General features: G+C 57.7%; 1 protein-coding gene across 2 annotated transcripts; it reads left to right on the forward strand.

Annotated features, from left to right (window-relative positions):
* Positions 1-1,431: 1,431 nt before the first annotated feature.
* Positions 1,432-18,252, forward strand: SGTA (small glutamine rich tetratricopeptide repeat co-chaperone alpha). 2 transcript variants are annotated; one of them, XM_082622105.1, is made up of 12 exons: positions 1,432-1,508; positions 8,998-9,136; positions 9,802-9,908; positions 10,095-10,179; positions 11,453-11,552; positions 11,901-12,005; positions 12,688-12,826; positions 13,503-13,565; positions 14,734-14,771; positions 15,311-15,400; positions 15,580-15,701; positions 17,655-18,252. In XM_082622105.1, exons 2-11 carry the CDS (start codon positions 9,037-9,039, stop codon positions 15,692-15,694), a joined length of 942 nt encoding a protein of 313 aa, XP_082478231.1. In that variant the 5' UTR covers positions 1,432-1,508; positions 8,998-9,036; the 3' UTR covers positions 15,695-15,701; positions 17,655-18,252. The 2 variants fall into 2 exon arrangements, with proteins under 2 accessions (XP_082478231.1, XP_082478230.1); XM_082622104.1 differs by lacking the exon at positions 17,655-18,252 and adding an exon at positions 15,836-16,986.
* Positions 18,253-19,567: the final 1,315 nt, after the last annotated feature.

Here is a 19,567-nt window from a genome sequence, read left to right on the forward strand (position 1 = left end):
CTCAGTGGTGAGAGGGCAGAGCCTTCGGGGAGGCGTGGGAGAGGCGTTTCCATGGAAACCCACACAGCTGGCGCCTCGGAGCCTTCGCTAGGTTCTCTCTGCCAGTAGTTCGCTTGGGCTTCTAGCTCCTGTATTAATTTGTACTTGCCTCCTTTCTACCTTTGTTGGGTATTTGGCTAGTTTTACAAGTTTTCTCCCTCACTTAGGGTCCTCCGTGGTCGCTTCCCGTATCTCAGGCTCTTATCCCATTCGCAGCATCCTGGCCAGCTTCTAGCATCTAATGAACAGAGATGGTGCGCCACATATATTAGCTGAATCCAGTTGGTCAATTAAATTGACCAACATTTATTTAAAAAACAGAAATGTAAGCAAGTATCATTGATAAAGCTTCAGTGAACGGATCCACGACTTCAAACAACAGGTGTTTTGGAACAGGGCAGTTACCTGACCTATATCCAGGGTTGTCGGTTAAAACAAAACCTTGAACCGTCTAAAGCACCCAGAAAGAAAAAGTTACGAGAATTAAACCGGCCCCAAAACCCACCTCCTTTATTTCTTCAAAAGAAAAGAAATGAAAATAACCCAGGGTGTTAAGTGTGCAGGTGTTAAGTAGGATAAAAATGAATTAGGAGAACGCTTCTGGCAACTTTAACGCTAATTTACTAGGGAATTTCTCGTTACCCACCCTCGGTTTTTTCCTCTCTTGAGGACATCAAGTTTAATTGTTACTCTTCATTTTCGCTGTTTCCTGTACCTGGAGTGCTTTCCTTCCGTTCTCCAAATCCACGTGTGAGAGGCCTTCCCTAACCATCCCAGCCAACTTACCCCCGCCCATCACAATCGCAGCACCCCACTTTTTCTTCATAGCGCTTGCCATTAAGTAAAACTTGTTCATTTATGTACTAGTATACTAGTTTATAGTCCGTCTACCCCAATACAAGGTAATGGGAGCAAACATTTTGCTGGCCATTATAGTTGGTGTGTAATAAATATTTTTCGACTATTAGACATCTGCTGTTAACAAATATCTCTATTACTTTACTATTATGGATTGAATAAATGAAAGAACGCACTTGTAGGTGGATGAGTGGGTGAATAAATGAACAAATATGTTCAAAGAACGCCTGTAATTCTCTAGTCGCCAGATACCCAAACACAGCTGCACCACGTGGCCGACTCTGCACCACATGACTGCTCCGCCAACCTACAAGAGTCCGCCACTGTCCCACCATGCACCGCTCCATTCCGGCTGGAGAGGACTAGTCAGTTCTGATTTCCGCCCTCCGTTCGGTCGCAGAGGTCAGTTGCCTTAACGACCAGCTTGTCCCAGCCTCTAAATTGCGTCACTTCCCCCCCCATGCCCGCCTAGATAATTAGTGCGCCTGCGCAGAATGAAAGCCCGCGGGCTGCCTCCTTCTGCGCAGGCGTCGCAGCTGGGGGGCGGGACCGGGCGGGGCCGCGGTACGCAGGCGCAGCCGTCGGTGGGTCGGGGTGCTGCTGCCTGAGAGGTGAGTGGCGGATTCGGCGCTGAGCCCGGCGGGCCTGAGGTCCGCGGTTCGGGGCTCTTGGGGCTCCCAGGGCTCCGGGCCCCGTAAGAGGATGTCGGTGTGGGGCCGGGGTCGCCGCGATAAGCGGGGTACTATGAGTGGGAGGCGCGGAGGGGAAACTGAGGCCGGACGGCGTCGGGCAGGCCCTCGCCGGCCCGGGTCTCCCTCCCCCAGACCCCAGGCCCGGGAAATCGGGTTCGCAGGCCGGCGGGTGGACAGCGGGAGGCAAAGCGCTCCGCACGTAGTGAGCGCTTGCTGGGTGTCCGCTGCTTCCCGGAAACACGGTCCTTTTGAATCGGGGCCCCCGTTCGTGGGGTTCAAGTCGGGGTTCCTGTCTCGGCGCCGCCACTCTCTACATTGGTGACCTTGGCCAGCCCCTTGGCTTCTCGGAGCCTCAGTTTCCCCTTCTGTAAAATGGGTGTCGTCTCCGCCCCTGCCTGGGGTGGGAGGCTTCCGGGAGGATTAAAGTCGCAGGGCCCCCAGCGCTAAGTGAGAGCTCACAGGGGTCAGCAGCGGTTAGTCTGATTTCACATGGAGGGCCTCTTCCTACTGTGCTGGAGGTGGGAGAAAACTGGGGTTTAGGAACAGCTCGTCCACCTCTCGCTGGTTGTGTAAGCTCGGGGAGATCGCTTCCACGCTCCACCAGCCCCTTTTTCCTGCTAATAGAGGCTCTAGAAGTACATGTTTCTTACAGGCATTTTGAGGTTAAATACACGTGGAACATTGTTTACTCAGGTTCCCGCTCCTTGTCAAGAGCTTTCTAGAGGACAGCTAGTTTTTTTATTAGGTGGCAGGAAATGCGTGTGCACTCTGCAACCCCGCTGAGTGATGTTCCCATTTTCTTTTGTTTCTGCCTCTCTGGTTATTTTTGTCTGCTTTTCCTCTCCCTAGACCAGGGATTTTGTCCTGTCAGGGGACCCGGGGCCGTGTCTGGGGACATCTGTGGCTTTCACGACCAGGGGCACTCCTGGCATCAAGTGGGTGGGGACCAGGGATGTTGCTCCATACCCCTCAGTGCACAGGACGGCCCCCACAGAAAATGATCTGGCCCCAAATGTCCACAGTGCCAAAGTTGAATCCTACCCTAGACTAGTGATTCTTCACCAGTGGGCTTCAGAAGGGGCAGAGGGTGTGAACCTCCAAGAAATCACGTGCAAGGTTTTGTGTGCATGCCCACTTTTGTGGGATGAGGAAAGGGTATTTTGGAGTTTAGGCTCTGGAATCAGCCCGCCCAGGTTCAAAACTGCTGATTTGCATCTTAGCTGGGTGCCCTTGGGGGCGGTGCCCCCATCTCTCTAAGCCTCAGTTTTTTGTTCTGTACAATGGGAGTTAGATTAAACAAACTGTAACCAGGGGGCCAAATCCCCCTGCAGCCTGTGTTTGTGAATGAGGTTTTGTGGGAACACAGCCCACTCGATTGCATACATGTTATCCATGGCCTGGGAAGCTGAACGTCCTCATTCTGACCCTCCTTTTCAGAAAATGTTTGCTGACCCCTGAAATAGGCCATTATGTGTACTCAGCTCAGGGCCTGGAAAGTCCTGGGCACTCCAAGGATTTCATTCAGGGGTTTATAACTCAGTCTTCCTGAAAGGGTGAGTGGTTCTAAGTGGGGTTAAGCTCTGCCCCGGATTGAGAGCTATAGTCTTAACTTGTTCCTACTTTTTTTTTTTTTTGGCCAAGACCCAATGCTGGCCCTGGCAGCCAATGCACAGTGAGGTGAAAGAGTAAAGGGGACAGTTGGTAGGTAGGCTTGTCATCCCCTCTGCTGATGAGGAAACCGAGACCCAAGAGAAACGACCTCCCAAAGGAACCTGGTCACGTGTCTCTGACCATGACAAGGATCCAAGGTTTCTCTGAGTCCATGTGGACCAAACGCCCCTGAGTGCTGGGGTCCCCGGGGGAAGGTGATCTGTCCAGTGGCTCACAGTCGGGTGCAGGGTGGGCAGGCCAGGAAAGAGTCAGAAGGCCTTGTAGGAGATGCTGGACCAGAGGCAGGACAAGTACTGGGCTTTGCTGGAAGAAGAGGGTGTCCAGCTCTGTCTGAGGAGGTGACCTCCTGGCTTGGTGTTGAAGGGGGAGTGAGTGGTTCCCGGATGGCAGGAGGGAAGGTGAGCGTTGCCTTTGAGCAGAGCACAGGGGCTTTGGTGAGGGGCCACATGTGCCTGCTCAGGAGGTTTCAAGGGGCTGTGGAGGGTTTTTAGCGTGCAGGACATCCTGGCAGCCTCTCAGAGGAATATAGGGCTGCGATGTAGGAGCTCGGGCTGGAGCCTGAGTTCCAGCTCTTGGGACTGCCCTTTCCTGGGAACCCTAGGTGCCCTGGGAGGGGAGGGAGGGACAGAGGACCAGCCTGCACACACTGGGGTTGGTGCGAAGAGCTGGATTCGGGGCGGAGGCAGGGCAGGGCACCCCTGGAAGGGTGGGCAGTCTCAGAAAGAGGGTGCTTCTCCTTCCTGGGTTCCGGGGCTGGGTCACTCATTTTCCTGAGTGTACCCTTTTGCCTCTTCGAATGATCAGTTCTGAGCAGGGAAATAAAAGGAGTAGAGGCTGGGGTGTTTTGGGATTTTTTGGCCGAGCTGCACAGCATGTGAGATCTTAGTTCCCGGACCGCGGATCAAACCCATGCCCCTTGCACTGGAAGCGCGGAGTCCTAACCACTGGACCGCCAGGGAAGTCCCGAGGCTGGGGTGTTTTTAATGATAAAATGGAAAGGTGGACGGAGAGCTGGCGGGGGTTCTGAAGGCACAGGGAGGAACTGGCACCGGGACCCCCGCTGCAGCCGCACCCTGGGGCCAGCGTCCGTCCTCCGGCGAGGCTCGCGCCTGAACCCCGCACCTGCAGCCAGCGCCCTGGGTGCCTTTGGAGCCTCACAAAGCCCTCGCTGTTCGCAGAGAGAGCGGCCTGCCCCAAGGATTCTGTCCGGCAGCCAAAGCTCAACAAGTCGGGATTGTTCCCGAGACCCCAGTGCCCAGGGGCAGTCAAGGAAAAGAGGGTCCTGACGTTCCTGGGCCAGCTTTGCAGGGAGCGGGAAGGCGAGGAAGGGCCGACAGCTGTTCCGCGCCCAAGAGGCAGGAGAGCGGCCGTCCTCACGGCCCGCCTGTGTCCAACGTGTGCTGGGTCCCCACTGTGGACCCACATCCGCTTTTCTGCAGTCCGGAAACGCCAAATACTCTGCAAACACAGGATTTGCTGAAAGTTTGCAGCCAAGTAGTTTGGCCAGAAACTCTGACCTGTGCTGACTTTTATTTTTCCCAGTTAATGTTTATCAGTGATTTTCAGCTGGTGGTGGTTTGGTGACATCTGGAGACCTTTGTGATTGTTACCACTGTGGGGGAGGGGGGCTCCTGGCATCGAGGGGGTGGGGGCCAGGGAGGCTGCTCCACACCCCATGGTGCCCAGGACGGCCCCCACAGAGAGTGATCCAGCTCCCATGTCAGCTGTGCTAAGGGGGAGGGGCCCTGCATTTGTTATTTGGGAAAAAATCGAGTCTGATCCCTGTTCACACTGGACAGCAGAATAAACCCCTGATGATCAGACAGTGTAAACCAGAGTGACCCCCAGCGTGCGTGAGTCACCTCCCCTCCCTCCCACTCAGGTGTGGATTTAAATGTGTGTAGCGTCCCAGGACCTCAAAGGTCAGATAGTCATGGAACGTAGCCTCCAGGGGTCAGTGGAATCCCTAACCCCGGGGGTCTCACCCCCAAGTGATTCTGCCCCCAGGGGACACTGTTGGACGGATGCCAGGGATGCTGTTAAATACCCTACAGTGCACACTCCCCACAAAAGGAGTGATCTCCCCTGCACCATGTGGATAGAGCCTGGGGGAGAAGCCCCGCATGGGGTGCTGGATTCTCACAACAGCCTCTGTTACCCCGTTTTATAGAAGAGGAAAGAGAGGGCATCGCGGGGGCTCCTTCAGACGTGACACGAGCATCCCGGCTCAGGGGTGGGGAGGTGACGTGGAGCTGGCCTCGGGTGGAGACGGCTGGACCTCAGATGCTAAGACTGCAGAGCCCGTTGTTACCCCCAGGGCGCCTCCGGGAGCCCTGGTCTCGGTGCTCACTGTGTCAACTTGGGGGGCCGACCCTCGGGAGGAGGTCATGTCAGTAGACCAGGAGAAGCCAGGAACCAGGAAACTAGGTAGCGGTTGCCTCAAATGAGCTGTTTAGTCAGGGTGGGAGGGCTGGTAGCAGCATGTACAAAGGCCCTGAGGTACAAAGGGCCGGGGCCCTTGGAAGAACTGAAGCTGTGCCAGGAACGGGTGTGACTTCGTGTCTCAGTTCTCTGCACCCTGACGGTCCCCTCAGAGTCACCCCCTCCGTCCTCACAGCTCAGTCACGTAAAGATCAGATTGCCTCTTTATCCTCCTGTTAAGCAAACGCTTGTCACCACAGGGCCTACGTTAGTTCCCTGTGAGGAAAACAGTGAGGAAAACAGATCCCCCCACGCACACTCCCTCGAGCCCAGTGTGAAGCTCAGTCACCCGGTACCAGCTCCCATGGGTCTGGCAGGGGCGTCGTGCCCCTAAGTGCTGCCTGGAACATGTCGGGGGAACCCCAGCTGCCCAGCCTGTGACCTTACCATGTGACCTGTCAACCTGTGACCCCCTCTGGGAGACCCTGGCACCCCTCCATCCTGTTCAGTGATCGAGAAGTCGGCTGGGAGGGGTTGGCAAACATGAAGACCCAGGTGGTAAATTCTGTGGGCTTTGGGGCCCTTGAGGAAAACCAAGCGTGCTATGCAGACGCTTCTATAACGCAGAGATGCAAAAGACATACTCAGCTGAACAGGCGGCTGCCAGGTGTGGCCCTTGACCCCTGATTTAGAGCAGAATGTACAAAAGGATCAGGGTCCTGGGGTCTCGGAGGTTCACATCCTAAGAGGACCACTTTGGGCTTTGAAAACAGATTTTCTTCTAATTACAGTAAAGTAGATATACCATAAAGTTTACCATCTTAACCATTTTTAAGTGCACAGCTCACTGGTATTAAGTACATTCCCATTGTTGTGCAACCATCCCCACCATCCATCTCCAGAACTTTCTCATCTTCCCAAACTGAAACTCTGTCCCCATGAAACACTGACTCCCAAGCCCCTCCTCCAGCCCCTGGCCCCCACCATCTACTTCCTGTCTCTATGGATTTGAGTCCTCTAGGGACCTCATGCGAATTGAATCAGACAGTGTTTGTCTTGTGTCTGATTTATCTCACTGAGCAATCACGTCCTTAAGGTTCATCCAGGTTGTAGCAGGTGTCAGAACTTCCTTCCTTCCTTTTTTTTTTTTTGCCGTACGCGGGCCTCTTACTGCTGTGGCCTCTCCCGTTGCGGAGCACAGGCTCCGGACGCCCAGGCTCAGCAGCCATGGCTCACGGGCCCAGCCGCTTTGCGGCATGTGGGATCTTCCCGGACCGGGGCATGAACCCGTGTCCCCTGCACCGGCAGGCAGACTCTCAACCACTGCGCCACCAGGGAAACCCACTTCCTTTTTAAGGCTGAATAATATTCCGCTCTGTGGATGGATCACATTTGTTGATCCATCATCCATGCATGGACATTGGGTTCTGTCCGCCTTTCGGCTGTGGTGAATGATTCCTTTGTTTGTCAAATATCTGTAAAACCAGAACGTTGTTGATGTTTTGGGCAGCGGCTCACTGGTTCAGCTGGGGAAGATGACTCACCTTTGGGGGTTTCACTGTCTTCAAAACGAGCGGGTTGTGCTGGCTGGTCTCCCTGGGCCCCTCTGTGTTGCCCCTGAGATTCTGTGCATCTGGGGCTGGCCGTCTGTCCTCTGGGCTCTAGCGTCCTGATCCCAGACCTCCCAGTTCCTGGGATGCTCTTGGGCCAAAGGGACTTGCTTGGTAAAGGCTCATTGTATCCAGAAATGGGGGAGGGAAGCTCATTACCATCCCCGTAGAGCTTTCCGGGGGTGGCCAGAATGCCCTGTCCAGCTGTACAAAATAGCTGCTTTAAGTTCTTCTCTTTCTAAAATTTGAGATATAATTCACATACCATAAAATTTAGTAGATTTTAGTATATTCACAGTGCTGTGCAACCATCACCAGTAATTCCAGAACATTCCGTGATCCCAAAAGAAGCCCCCACCCCCTGGAAACCACGAACCCACTCTCTGTGTCTGTGGATTGGCCTGTTCTGGACGTTTCCCATCAGTGGAATAACACACCGTGTGGCCTTCTGTGTCTGACTTCTCTCCCTTTTTTTAAGTTGTCGATGGATGTAGTTTTCTGTGAACCAGAAACAGCTCTGAGCGCCGCCAGCATCGCGTGTCTTGACTGCACTTGCCCGGTAGCTCTGGGCTGGCAGCACCCGGCCTGCTGTCAGCCAGTGTGCGAAGCCTGGGGGTTATGACTTGCTCTGCCAGGTTTGATTCACCCGCCGCTGGCCAGTGATGGGTTAATGATAACTCGGCCAGGAGGCCGCCGCTCGATTTCCAAGCCACACAGGCTGTTCACCTGCGGGGGCATGTTTGGGGGACCAAGATGCTCTACACCATGGATCCCACCCTCCCGGGTGAGCCCTGCACGGCCTTGGGCAAGCGTGGGGTGCCCCCTCTGACCCTGTTGCTTCTCTGCGTGGGAGATGGGCCTGTGCAGGGGGCAAGGCTGTGTGTGAAGTGCCTGGCGCGTCACGGCCCACGGGGAACAGGCCCTTCCCACGCTCATTCTCCAGGGTTCTCGCCTCAGCACGGTAGGGGGCCGTCCCCCAAGTTGTGACAACCACAGCTGTCACCAGTGTCCCCTTGGGAGAGTCACACCTAGCCTAGGAATACAGCAGGTTGTAAAGGAACCCAGAGGAGGCCCTGAGGCGGCCTGGGAGGGGGTGTCAGTGCCCTCAGGGCCTTCGGTCTGCTCAGGCCCACCCAGTGGTCCTGTCTGACCCTCATGGGCGGTGAGTGTCCCCCGGGTGTTCGGGGCTCGGAAACTGTGGGACCGTTTTCTTGTCCAGAGCATGGAGTAGCAGCAGGTGGGGCTGTAGCCTGCCCTTTGTGTCCCTGGGGAGCCCCACACCCCCCGTGCAGCTGGTGAGGAGTGATGACCACCGGGCCCAGGACCACGTCACCCTGGGGTTAGCGTCAGGCAGGACGGCAAGGGGCTCTGGACCTACAGCCTCAGTGTCTTCTCTGTGAAATGTGGAGAATTAACATTTCTGCCTTGCTGTTGTCAGGCAGACACAATTAGCCTAGAGGGGTGGGATAAGGAGGGTGGGAGGGAGGGAGATGCAAGAGGGAAGAGATATGGGGACATATGTATTCACTTTGTTATAAAGCAGAAGCTAACACACCATTGTAAAGCAATTATATTCCAATAAAGATGTAAAAAAAAAAAAAAAGTGGCTCCTGCAGGGCAGGGCAGGGCGGGTGCATGAGGGCAGAGGGGCAAAGGCTCGGCTGTGCCCGCCGTTCTGTCCTCACACTGTGGACCGCTGTCCGCAGATCCTGAAACCCCCAGGCCTTGTCTCCTCCCATCTTAAGATGGATAACAAGAAGCGTCTGGCCTACGCCATCATCCGGTTCCTGCATGACCAGCTCCGGCACGGGGAGCTCTCCTCTGATGCCCAGGAGAGCTTGGAAGGTACGTGCGGGCCACGCCTGCTCCCCAGGGCCTCGGGTCCCCTGCCCAACCCCCCACCTGCATCAGTGCCTAGAAGCTCCGTGGGGTGGGAGTGATAGACTGGTCCCTGTGAGCCCCAGGCGGTGCAGGGCTGCCCCCCCCCCCCGCCTCCCCCACTTTAGGCTGGGCCTCCCACAGCTCTTCTCTTCTGGAGGGATGCAGCTCGCGAACGTTCTCCATCTCCCCCGTTGTGCATGTGTCCCTACCGGTCAAAGGAGGGAGAGAGGCCAGGGGTGGGGAGCCCAGCCCAGACCCGGCTGCTAGCCCGCCTGGCAGGAGGTGGCTGTTCCATGCCCACCTGGTCGCGCCGAACCCCCAAGGCCCCCCACCCGGGCAGCCCCAGCATTGTGACCCCACAGAGAGGCCTGGCGTCACCACCTGAGCCCCGTGGGGCAGGGACAGCGGCTGCCCCCCCTCCTCCCGGCCTCAGGGCTTGAGGGGCAGGTCCATCCTGCGCTGCCCGAGGAATCAGAACCGGCACCCATAGGGCCCTGCAGGGTGCACGCAGCGCATGGTGCATCCGAGGCCTTAGTGAGCACGTCCAAGAGAGGAAGCGTGAGCACTGCCCCCCAGAGTCGTCAGCTCGGGCTTGGGTTTAGCAGAGCACACCTTTGTCCCCCTGACAGTTGCCATCCAATGCCTGGAGACCGCTTTTGGGGTGACGGTGGAGGATAGTGACCTCGCACTCCCCCAGACTCTTCCCGAAATATTTGAAGCAGCTGCGGCGGGCAGGGTGAGCCTCAGGCACTGCGGGGCTGTGGTTCTGTCTCAGTTCGAGGGCCTGAGTTACCCCCCAGAGCTCAGCTGTCCTCGGGCGTCCCCTGGCTGGGTGGGGGAGGGGAGAGGGTGCTGGGCTTGGGGGAGGAGGCCGGCGGTTTCCTGCTGCCCCGCAAAGAGCTCATCCTGGCTTTGGGGCCAGGAGATACCACCTGATCTGAGGAGCCCCCAGCGAACCCCACCTTCGGAGGAGGACTCGGCCGAGGCAGAACGCCTCAAAACCGAAGGTAAGGAACGCCCCACACAGCTGGCCTCTGGGTGCTACGGACGGAGGCCGGCTGGTCCCGGGCTGTGGAGCGGATGGCAAACCAGCCTTTAGAGATGGGGCTGGGGGGCTTTTACACAGATGCAAAGATGCAGAGAAATCAGACCCTTGACCAGGAGGCATTAAAGGGTGAGACCGCTGCGGAGGGCGGTCCGACAGCTTCCTAAGTGGTTAGATAAAGTGACCATGTGACCCAGCAGTTCCACCCCAGGGTGTGCCCGGGAGAGATGCAAACACACATCCACAAAGATGCTTGTGCATGCATGTTCATAGCGGCATGGTGCACAACAGCCAAGGAGTGGAAACCGCCCAGGTGCCCATCAGCTGACGAGCGGACACACACACATGTCCCTCCACACACGGGAACGTCACTCAGCCATGCAAAGGAGAGAAGCCCTGACACTTGCTACAACGTGGATGGACCTTGAGAACAGAATTCTCAAGGAGAGAAGCCAGACACAGAAGGACACACACTGTCCTTTCCATTGATGGGAAACGTCCAGAACAGGCAGAGCCAGACAGAGTGGATGTGTGGTTGTCAGGGGCTTGGGGGGGGTGACAGCTAATGGGGATGGTGCTTATTTTGGCTAATGGAATGTTCTGGTATTAGTGCTAATAGTTAGACCACTTTGAAGATACTAAAAACCGCTGAGTTATACGCTTTTAAAGGGTGAGTCTCACGGTATGTGAATTCCATCTCATTAAAACTGCACTGTTGGGCTTCCCTGGTGGCGCAGTGGTTGAGAGTCCCCCTGCCGATGCAGGGGACACGGGTTCGTGCCCCGGTCCGGGAAGATCCCACATGCCGCAGAGCGGCTGGGCCCTTGAGCAATGGCCGCTGAGCCTGCGCGTCCGGAGCCTGTGCTCCGCGACGGGAGAGGCCACAGCAGTGAGAGGCCCGCGTACCGGAAAAAAACAAACAAACAAAAAAAAAACTGCACCGTTTCTGAAGGAACGAGCAAAAGTGATGGTATCTGAGGCTTAGGTTCCCAGATAACCACAACCAGGACAGTGACAGCTGCTGCACCGAGGCCTGGCTCAGGCCAGGCCCTGTGCTGGACGCAGACCCACCCTCCGCCTCACGCCACCACCCTAGCCTGTGTCTAAGCATTGCATCCTGGGCCCCCAGAATCTCGAACTGTCACATGGAAGCCCAGGGAGCCGAGAACGCCATCTCAGAACTTCGGGGTCTGAGAGGAACAGCCAAGGGTACGTTTCCTTCCCTTTCTCTTCAGGGAACGAACAGATGAAAGTAGAAAATTTTGAGGCTGCCGTGCACTTCTACGGGAAAGCCATCGAGCTGAACCCCGCCAACGCCGTCTACTTCTGTAACAGGTACGGCGGGGGCCTGGGCGGGCTGAGCAGGGTCCCCAGGGGAACGGGAGGGGCAGTCGATCTGTGGGTTAGTGATGGCTCAGCCTCTATCCCAAATAACGAGCCCATGCCGGGTGGCCAGCCGGGTGTGGCCCAGTGACAGTAGTGCTAGCGGCCGCACTCGTCTGCCCCCTCAGCCTCGGGTTCCCTGGTGAACGGGGCGGCACCCAGATTGCTGTATCCTCCGGCGCCAGCCCGGGCATCCAGCCCCACCGGGCCTCCCATCCTTGGCAACCCTGCCTCTGCCCCACCTGACAGACGGGGAAGCTGCAGTCAGCTCCCCGACTGCCCTGGTTTGCCTTCCCCCAGAGCTGCGGCCCACAGCAAACTGGGGAACTACGCGGGGGCGGTGCAGGACTGCGAGCGGGCCATCTGCATAGACCCGTCCTACAGCAAGGCCTATGGCAGGATGGGGTGAGTGCCGTCCGCCCGTACACGCTGTCTGCCTGGGGTCAGCGTGGGCCCCGCACGTTAAGGCCCCAGCCCAGTGGGCTGCCCCACCTCACACACCAATCCCAAGTCCAGGCCGTCAGCTGAGCTTCTGGGCAACCGGCTGTAAGTTGGGGTTCCCATGACCCTCTCCTCGAGTTCAGCGATTCCCTCGAAGGCTCACAGGACTCAGGAAAACGTTTCACTTAAGCTTCTCTGGCTTACCGTAAGGGATGCAGACGAGCAGCAGACAGGGGCGCCAGGGGCGAGGTCGGGGAGGGTCCCGAGGCGGAGCTTATGTCCTGTGGGGTTCGGGGCGCGCCTCCCACGCAGCACGCGGGGCGGTCACCAGCGGCGGTAGGTTTTATAGCCCGTCTCTAACGCCTCCCTCCCCGGGAGTTGGGGGTGAGTTTGGTCTTTGTGGCCAGCAGCACATCCAGAGGTGTCCTGGAAGCCCACCTCGTTAGCATAAACTCCAGTGCAGTCCAAGGACACACCTGTGATCAGCCTTGCAGGGAGGAGCTCTGACCACACCTGCCCTGCCTCCTCCCAGCCCCCGGATGAGGGATGGACGAGGGATGGCCACCCCAGCAGTTCGGGGCTGCTGGGCCGGGGCGGGCAGGCGGGCGGCCTCCCAGGCCCTCCACGCGCACTGTCCCTCCTGCAGCCTGGCTCTGTCCAGCCTGAACAAGCACACGGAGGCCGTGGCCTACTACAGGAAGGCCCTGGAGCTGGACCCCGACAATGAGACCTACAAGTCCAACCTCAAGGTGGCGGAGCTGAGGCTGAGAGAGGCACCCAGTCCCGTGAGTCCCCCGGGGACTGGCCGCGGGGGCAGGGCGGCTCGGGGTCGAGGGCTGGGCCTGACTCGTGTGGGAGGAACGTCTCTGGTGCCTGGGGTCCAGCATCTGTTTACCTGGGTCCTGTCGTGAGGGAAGAGGCTTATCCTCGCAGAGCCCCTGGAAACGGGAGGGCGTGGGTCACACGGGGAAGCCCCGTCTCATCAGGAGGCAGAGGGCTGGGGGCCGTTTGGGCCTCGGGAAGGAGCTGGCAGCCCGGGTGAGCCGGCGCGGGATTGGCTAGTTCAAATGGCCCCGGGGCAGGGGGGCTGCCTGGGGTGACCAGGGCAGGGGGACCGTGGCCCCGAGCCCCATAGAGGCTGGTTTACGCGTGAAAGGTGCACTCGCGGGCCATTTGTTTACCGTTTCTAGGGATTGGCCACCCCTGGGAGGGGCCGTCCCGCCACAGTCAGCATCACAAAGTGAAAGACACGGTTAATATACCGTGCTCTTCTGGGGGACCCACACCGTGGTGCGCGTCTTTTACGAAGCACCCCCGGACGCAGGGCCTGGCCGCCCGGGTTGCTGGGACACCCAGGATTCCAACAGGCCCCAAGTGGGACCTTACCCCTCAGTTCCCGGGGGCCAGCTGTCGAGGTTCTGTGTCAAGGCACCACTGACCAGGGCTTTTCTCACCCCACAGACGGGAGGTGTTGGAAGCTTCGACATCGCGGGTCTGCTGAACAACCCGAGCTTCATGAGCATGGTAATGGCTCCTGCCTGCCGTGTCACCATGGGCCCCGGGCCAGGACTGCCCCACTGCAGACACCATGGACACTGGGCGCCATGGGGTGTGGAGCCGGACAAGCTGAACCCGCCTCTCCCAGCTGAATGACCTGGGGAATCTCCACCCCCTTCCCCCGCAGCCCAGGCCCCCTCGTGGTGTGGCCACGGTGACAGCAGAGTCGCTGCACCTGCTCCCTGAGGTGGAGGCAAGGCACCGCAGGGCGCGGGGGCCCCACAGAGGGAGGGCCAACCACCTTCTGGTCCAGATGCGCGTGTTCTGCGCAGGGCCATCCCCTGGAACAGGCACCCAGCATGTCCGCCACATGCCTGTCAGCCCCCGGGTGGTCTCACCGGTCCTCAGGCCATACCGCTGGCTCAAGGGGCCTTAGGGTGGGGGTCTCAGGTCACCAGGGAGAGAGGAGCCTTGACCCCCCCCCGTCAGAGGAACGTCCGCACCTGAGTGGGAAGCGTTTGGCCTCCCATGTCTCGGAGCTTGGGCTGCCGCTCTCGTCCAGGACGGGGCAGGCACGAGGCTGCCAGAGGACTCCCGGCGTGGGGAGCGGCCTGACAGAGGCCGCTCTTTTGGCCTTGTCTGACGGGGTCGGCGGTCCCGGCCCCCCTCAGCTTTGTGCTGTGCTGTTGGCACCCATCCGTGCCCAGCACTTGCATGACCGTGGCCTGGACACCCAGCAATGCAGGGCAGTGGACAGGCCGAGGCTGGCTGGTAGCGCTCTCCAGCCCTTTACGGAAAGAGCCACAGCCTGGAAGGTGCTTCCCTGGCTTCTGCTCGTGTGCACATCTTAAAATCAGCCCTGAGGAGATAATCCCGACGTGGCTGGGGGTGTCAGTGTAGGAAAGATTCCAGGATGATGTTCATCCACAGAGCAGAGCTGGAACTGACTCCCAGGTGTCCTTGGTCGGGGAAGGATGACGAGGTTCCTGGAATCTTAAGATGAGAGTCCAGATGGGATCGAAGTGGGGAAAGGGCAGGGTCACAGTGTGTGGGGATGGGGTGGGGCCCGGGGAAGAGGCGGGCCTGGCGCTCTGGGTTCTGGGCTGGAGGCCCACGGTGCCTATGGGGAAACCTTGTCAATGATGAAATGCGTTTGGGAGCTTGCTTTTTCTGAGAAGTCTGTTTTTTCTTTCAGGCATCCAACCTCATGAACAATCCCCAAGTTCAACAGCTGTAAGTGACCACCGTTCTCTTTTGGGTCTTGTGGTTAAAATTAGTGTGGTGCAAGATGCATAAAATGTATCATTTTAACCATTTTAAGGTTTATGATTCCGTGGCATTAAGTACATTTACGACGTCCCGTAGCTGTGGCCACCATCTAGTTCCAGACATTCATCACCCGAAAAAGAAACGCCATCCCATTAGCACCATCCCCAGCCCCTGACCACCAGGAACCCACTCTCTGTCTCTGGATTTGCCTCTTCTGGATGTTTCCCATCAATGGAATCAGACACTGTGTGGCCTTCTGTGTCACTGGCATCACCTGGTGTCCCTGAGGGACAGCATTGCCCTGTTGAGAGTCACTGTCTTTAAGCCAAAAAAGGGTGTTGCTGGGAAAGCTGATGGAATTGCAGGCTGCAGTGAGAGAGAAGAGTGGGCTGAGGGCAGGTTTGGGCCCCAGGAGATGTCCATTGCCGGCAGAGAGGAAGGGCCAAGTGGGGCTCAGAGGGAGGAGGGCTGAGCCGTCTGCGAGTCAAGGCCTCTCTTTGCAGCATGTCCGGCATGATTTCGGGCGGCCACAACCCCTTGGGGACTCCCGGCACCAACCCCTCGCAGAACGACCTGGCCAGCCTCATCCAGGCGTGAGTGGACTTGCCAGGCGGGGCACCTGGGCAGGCGGGGCGTGTCCCCACCCCCCCAGGAAGAAAGACCTGCTCTGTAGGGCCTGCGTCCTCCAGGGAGCAGTCCCCCTGCCCTCGAGGGGCACGTGGGTGGGCACCCTGGGCCAGGCTGAGCCCGGGCGCACCTCCCCTCCCCGCAGGGGCCAGCAGTTCGCTCAGCAGATGCAGCAGCAGAACCCAGAGTTGATAGAACAGCTGCGCAGTCAGATCCGGAGTCGGACCCCCAGTGCCAGCAGCGACGACCCGCGAGAATGACTGCCCGGTGAGTCCGGGGCCGGGCCCGCGTCACCGAGGCCACGCGGGGGCGTCTCTGGTCACCAGGCCCCTTGCCGGGGGGTCCCACCCAGATCCCCCACCCCTCTCAGTTCCGCTCAGTTGGGCTGTTTCTCTCTCCAGCCCCCCAGCGCCATCAGGTCCTTCCTGGCTGACCGGAAGCCTTCTCTCACTTTTCCTTCTCTTCCCATTGGACCGCCCATGAGAGGAAAAGGAATTGGACCTGCATGTTAAGACGGATTTTTATTATTTTTATTTTTTTGCCTCTGCCCTTCCCTCCCTTTTTGTACACTCTCACGGCCCCCAGACCCTTCTCGAAACAGAGCCAGCAAGCTGTGAGCACAGACCAGCACCAATCTCACTCCCAGCCCCCCCAAAACCCAGTCTCTAAAGTATTTTCTAGAATAATTTGGGGGGGTCCTTTCGCTGCTCTCAAGAAGCGGCCCACGGGGAAGCCGTGGCCCGAAGCCCCTTCCGCAGCTCTGCCCCCTCGGCCTGTCTTCAGGGGCCTCGCAGCCCACGAGAAGCTGCTCTCTGCGTCGACTGTGGCCACCCCAGCCGCCCCTGCTCGGACAGGCTTCCTGCCAGCCAGCCCGGCCCTCGGACCCGGGTTCTCGCATGAGCAACTCCCGCTGCAGGTTCCCAGGAGCCAGTTCTGTTGCCCTGGGCCTGGGGGCAAGCCGGAGTGGATGTCCTGGGTGTGCAGGACCCATTTCTGGGACTTTTCTTCCAGTTGAGCATTTGGATGGACGCAGGTCTGATCCCAATGCTCTCTTCCCACTACTCATGACCGACAGACCGTGAGGGGCCCTCTCACCACCTTCAGCCTGGCCCCCGAGCCCATCCCAGCCTGGCCACGTGTCCCAGCCACTGCCCTTCTGCCCACAGGTGGTCCGGCTGGCCCGGCGCCTCCTCCCTTTGGGAGGGGGTGTTGCAGGGGGTCCTGGTGCCACCCGCCTTGGCCTGAGATTGCCAGGCAGCCACCGTGGATGCCCGGCGGCCTCAGGCGAGGCGGGGCGGCGTGGGGAGGAGGGGTCGGCTGGCACCGCCACTCCGGCAGCAGAGTTGGTAGCTGGATCGTTGGAGGCTCCCTGGTGGTGTTGGGCCATGTGCGAGGTGACCCAGCACCGTGTGTGTAGGTAACTAGTAGGGAGACGGCCGCCAGCCACCCGCCGTCTGGCACACGTCCTGTGAGATGTGTCCTAACTCTTGCGTGCTAGCCGTGGTGACAAGCATAACGTAACGTGTGGGGAATAAATAGACATCATGACGTCGACCCGTCTCTGTGTTGATCTCTCAGCGCCGCCGCCCCTCCCTGCCCCTAGCTTCCAGGAACCCCCAGCCTGGACCCTGTGTGGGTCACCTTGGAACCACTGAACCAGGTTGTGTGTGCATCTCCTGTCGCCTCTGAGACAGTCCCACAGATTCAGTGGCTTTTTTTTTTTTTTGCGGTACGTGGGCCTCTCACTGTTGCACCTCTCCCGTTGCGGAGCACAGGCTCCGGATGCGCAGGCTCAGTGGCCATGGCTCACGGGCCCAGCTGCTCCGCGGCATGTGGGATCCCCCCGGACCGGGACACGAACCCGCGTCCCCTGCATCGACAGGCGGACTCTCAACCACTGTGCCACCGGGGAAGCCTCAGATTCAGTGGCTTTTAACCACACAGATCATCTCAGTCCTGGAGGTCAGAAGTCGGACATGGCCCCTGTCCCCCGAGGCTAAATCCAGGTGTTGGCGGGTCTGCCTCCCTGCCAGGGCTCAAGGGGAGAAGTGCCCCCTGCCTTTCCCAGCGTTTAGAGGCTGCCACAGATGGTGTAGGCAAAGGGGGGCATCAGCACCTGCACTCGGCTCCCCACTGTCCACTGAGCTGTGGACACACTTTGGGCCACACTCGCCTCCTTCAGCCGTGGCCTCTGTGGCTTCTGGGGGATTGTACTTCCAGCTTCCGGTGACCTTGAGCTGCCTTGTCCTGCAGAGATGACTTCCCCATGTTCCCTGCCTCTTGGACGGTGGCCAATAGAGGACGAAGGAAGTTCAAGGAGGAGGAGGGGTCCGTCCCCAGTGGGTGCCGCTGGCGGGGTGTGGACGCTCCCAGCCGTCCAGCCCTCATGCTCCACCTACCCAGTACAGCCGGGCAGCCTGGACACTAGCGGAGTCCTGGCCGCCCTGAGTTCCTGATCTGCGTTTCCACAGAAGTTAATGCAGTAAACTGGTATTTACGTGGCTCCAGCTACCTGTCTGGGGAAATGGTTCCTTTTAAAAAAATTGAGGTATAATTCACATGACATACATTTGCCATTTAAAAACATACAGGGTGTAATGAGGTGGATAGACCTAGAGTCTGTCATACAGAGTGAAGTAAGTCAGAAAGAGAAAGACAAATACCGTATGCTAACACATATATATGGAATTTAAAAAAAAAATGTCATGAAGAACCTAGGGGCAAAACGGGAATAAAGACACAGACCTACTTGAGAATGGACTTGAGGATATGGGGAGGGGGAAGGGTAAGCTGTGACAAAACGAAAGAGAGGCATGGACATATATACACTACCAAACGTAAGGTAGATAGATAGTGGGAAGCAGCCGCAGAGCACAGGGAGATCAGCTCGGTGCTTTGTGACCGCCTGGAGGGGTGGGATGGGGAGGGTGGGAGGGAGGGAGATGCATGAGGGAAGGGATGTGGGAACAGATGTATATGTATGACTGATTCACTTTGTTATAAAGCAGAAACTAATAAAAAAATAAAAACATACAGGGACTTCCCGGGTGGTCCATTGGTTAAGACTCCATGCTCCTAATGCAGGGGCCCCGGGTTTGATCCCTGGCTGGGGAACTAGATCCCACATGTGGCAACTAAGAGTTTGCATGCCACAACTAAAAGATCCTGCACGTGGCAATGAGGATCCCACGTGCTACAACTAAGACCCGGTGCAGCCAAATAAATAAATAGATAAAAATAAAATTGTACAATTCAGTAGTTTTTAGTACATTCACCATGTTCTGCCACCATCACCACTGTCTAAATCCCCAAAAGAAGCCCCATCCCCATCAGCAGTGCCCCCCATCCCCACCCCAGCCCCTGACAACCAGGAACCCACTCTCTGTGTCTGCGGATCTGCCTGTTCTGGACGTTTCCCATCAATGGAATCTCACCCTGTGTGTCCTGTGTCTGGCTTCTCTCACTGAGCATCGTGTTCTCAGGGTCCATCCACATTGCGTCATGTATCAAAACTTCATTCCTTTTCATGGCCTAATAACATAGGAACTGGTTCTTAATCCTGACGCAACATTTTAATCATTGATGGAGCTTTAGAAAATGTACCATAAAAGTTAAGTGTTTATATAATGTTGCATCTGGCGGGGAGGACATTGACAAGCCACATCTCCCTCACAGGGGTCACCAGTCATCAAGGCCCTGCTGTGTGTCAGGTGTGTAAGCACCTCTTCTCCCATTCTTCAGAGGAGGGGTTTTTACCCTGAACCCACAGGCCCAGGTGCAGAGCGTGTTACCTGCCTGGCTCCAGAAAGCCTGTTTGCTTTCTGATACCTGGGCCTTCATCCTGCCAAACCCCATCAAAGGCTTGGTATCCGTTCTCTATTTCTGCATAACAAAGCGCCACAAACTCAGAGGCTTAAAACAATACACTGGTTACTTCCTAGTTTCTATGGGTCAGAAACCAGCAGGGCCTCTGCTCAGGGTCTCAGCCAAGGCCACGTTCTCATCTGCCCACGGGTCGCTGGCAGAGTTCAGTCCTTACGTTGTGGGTTGAGGCCTGGCCTCCCTCAGCTCTGCACCACCAGGGCCTCCTGTGTTCATTTCCTGGGGCTGCCATAACAAATCACTACAGACTC

The sequence above is a fragment of the Mesoplodon mirus genome (assembly GCF_964341445.2).
Source record: "Mesoplodon mirus genome assembly, chromosome: 5".
In the NCBI taxonomy this organism is placed as follows: domain Eukaryota; kingdom Metazoa; phylum Chordata; class Mammalia; order Artiodactyla; family Ziphiidae; genus Mesoplodon; species Mesoplodon mirus.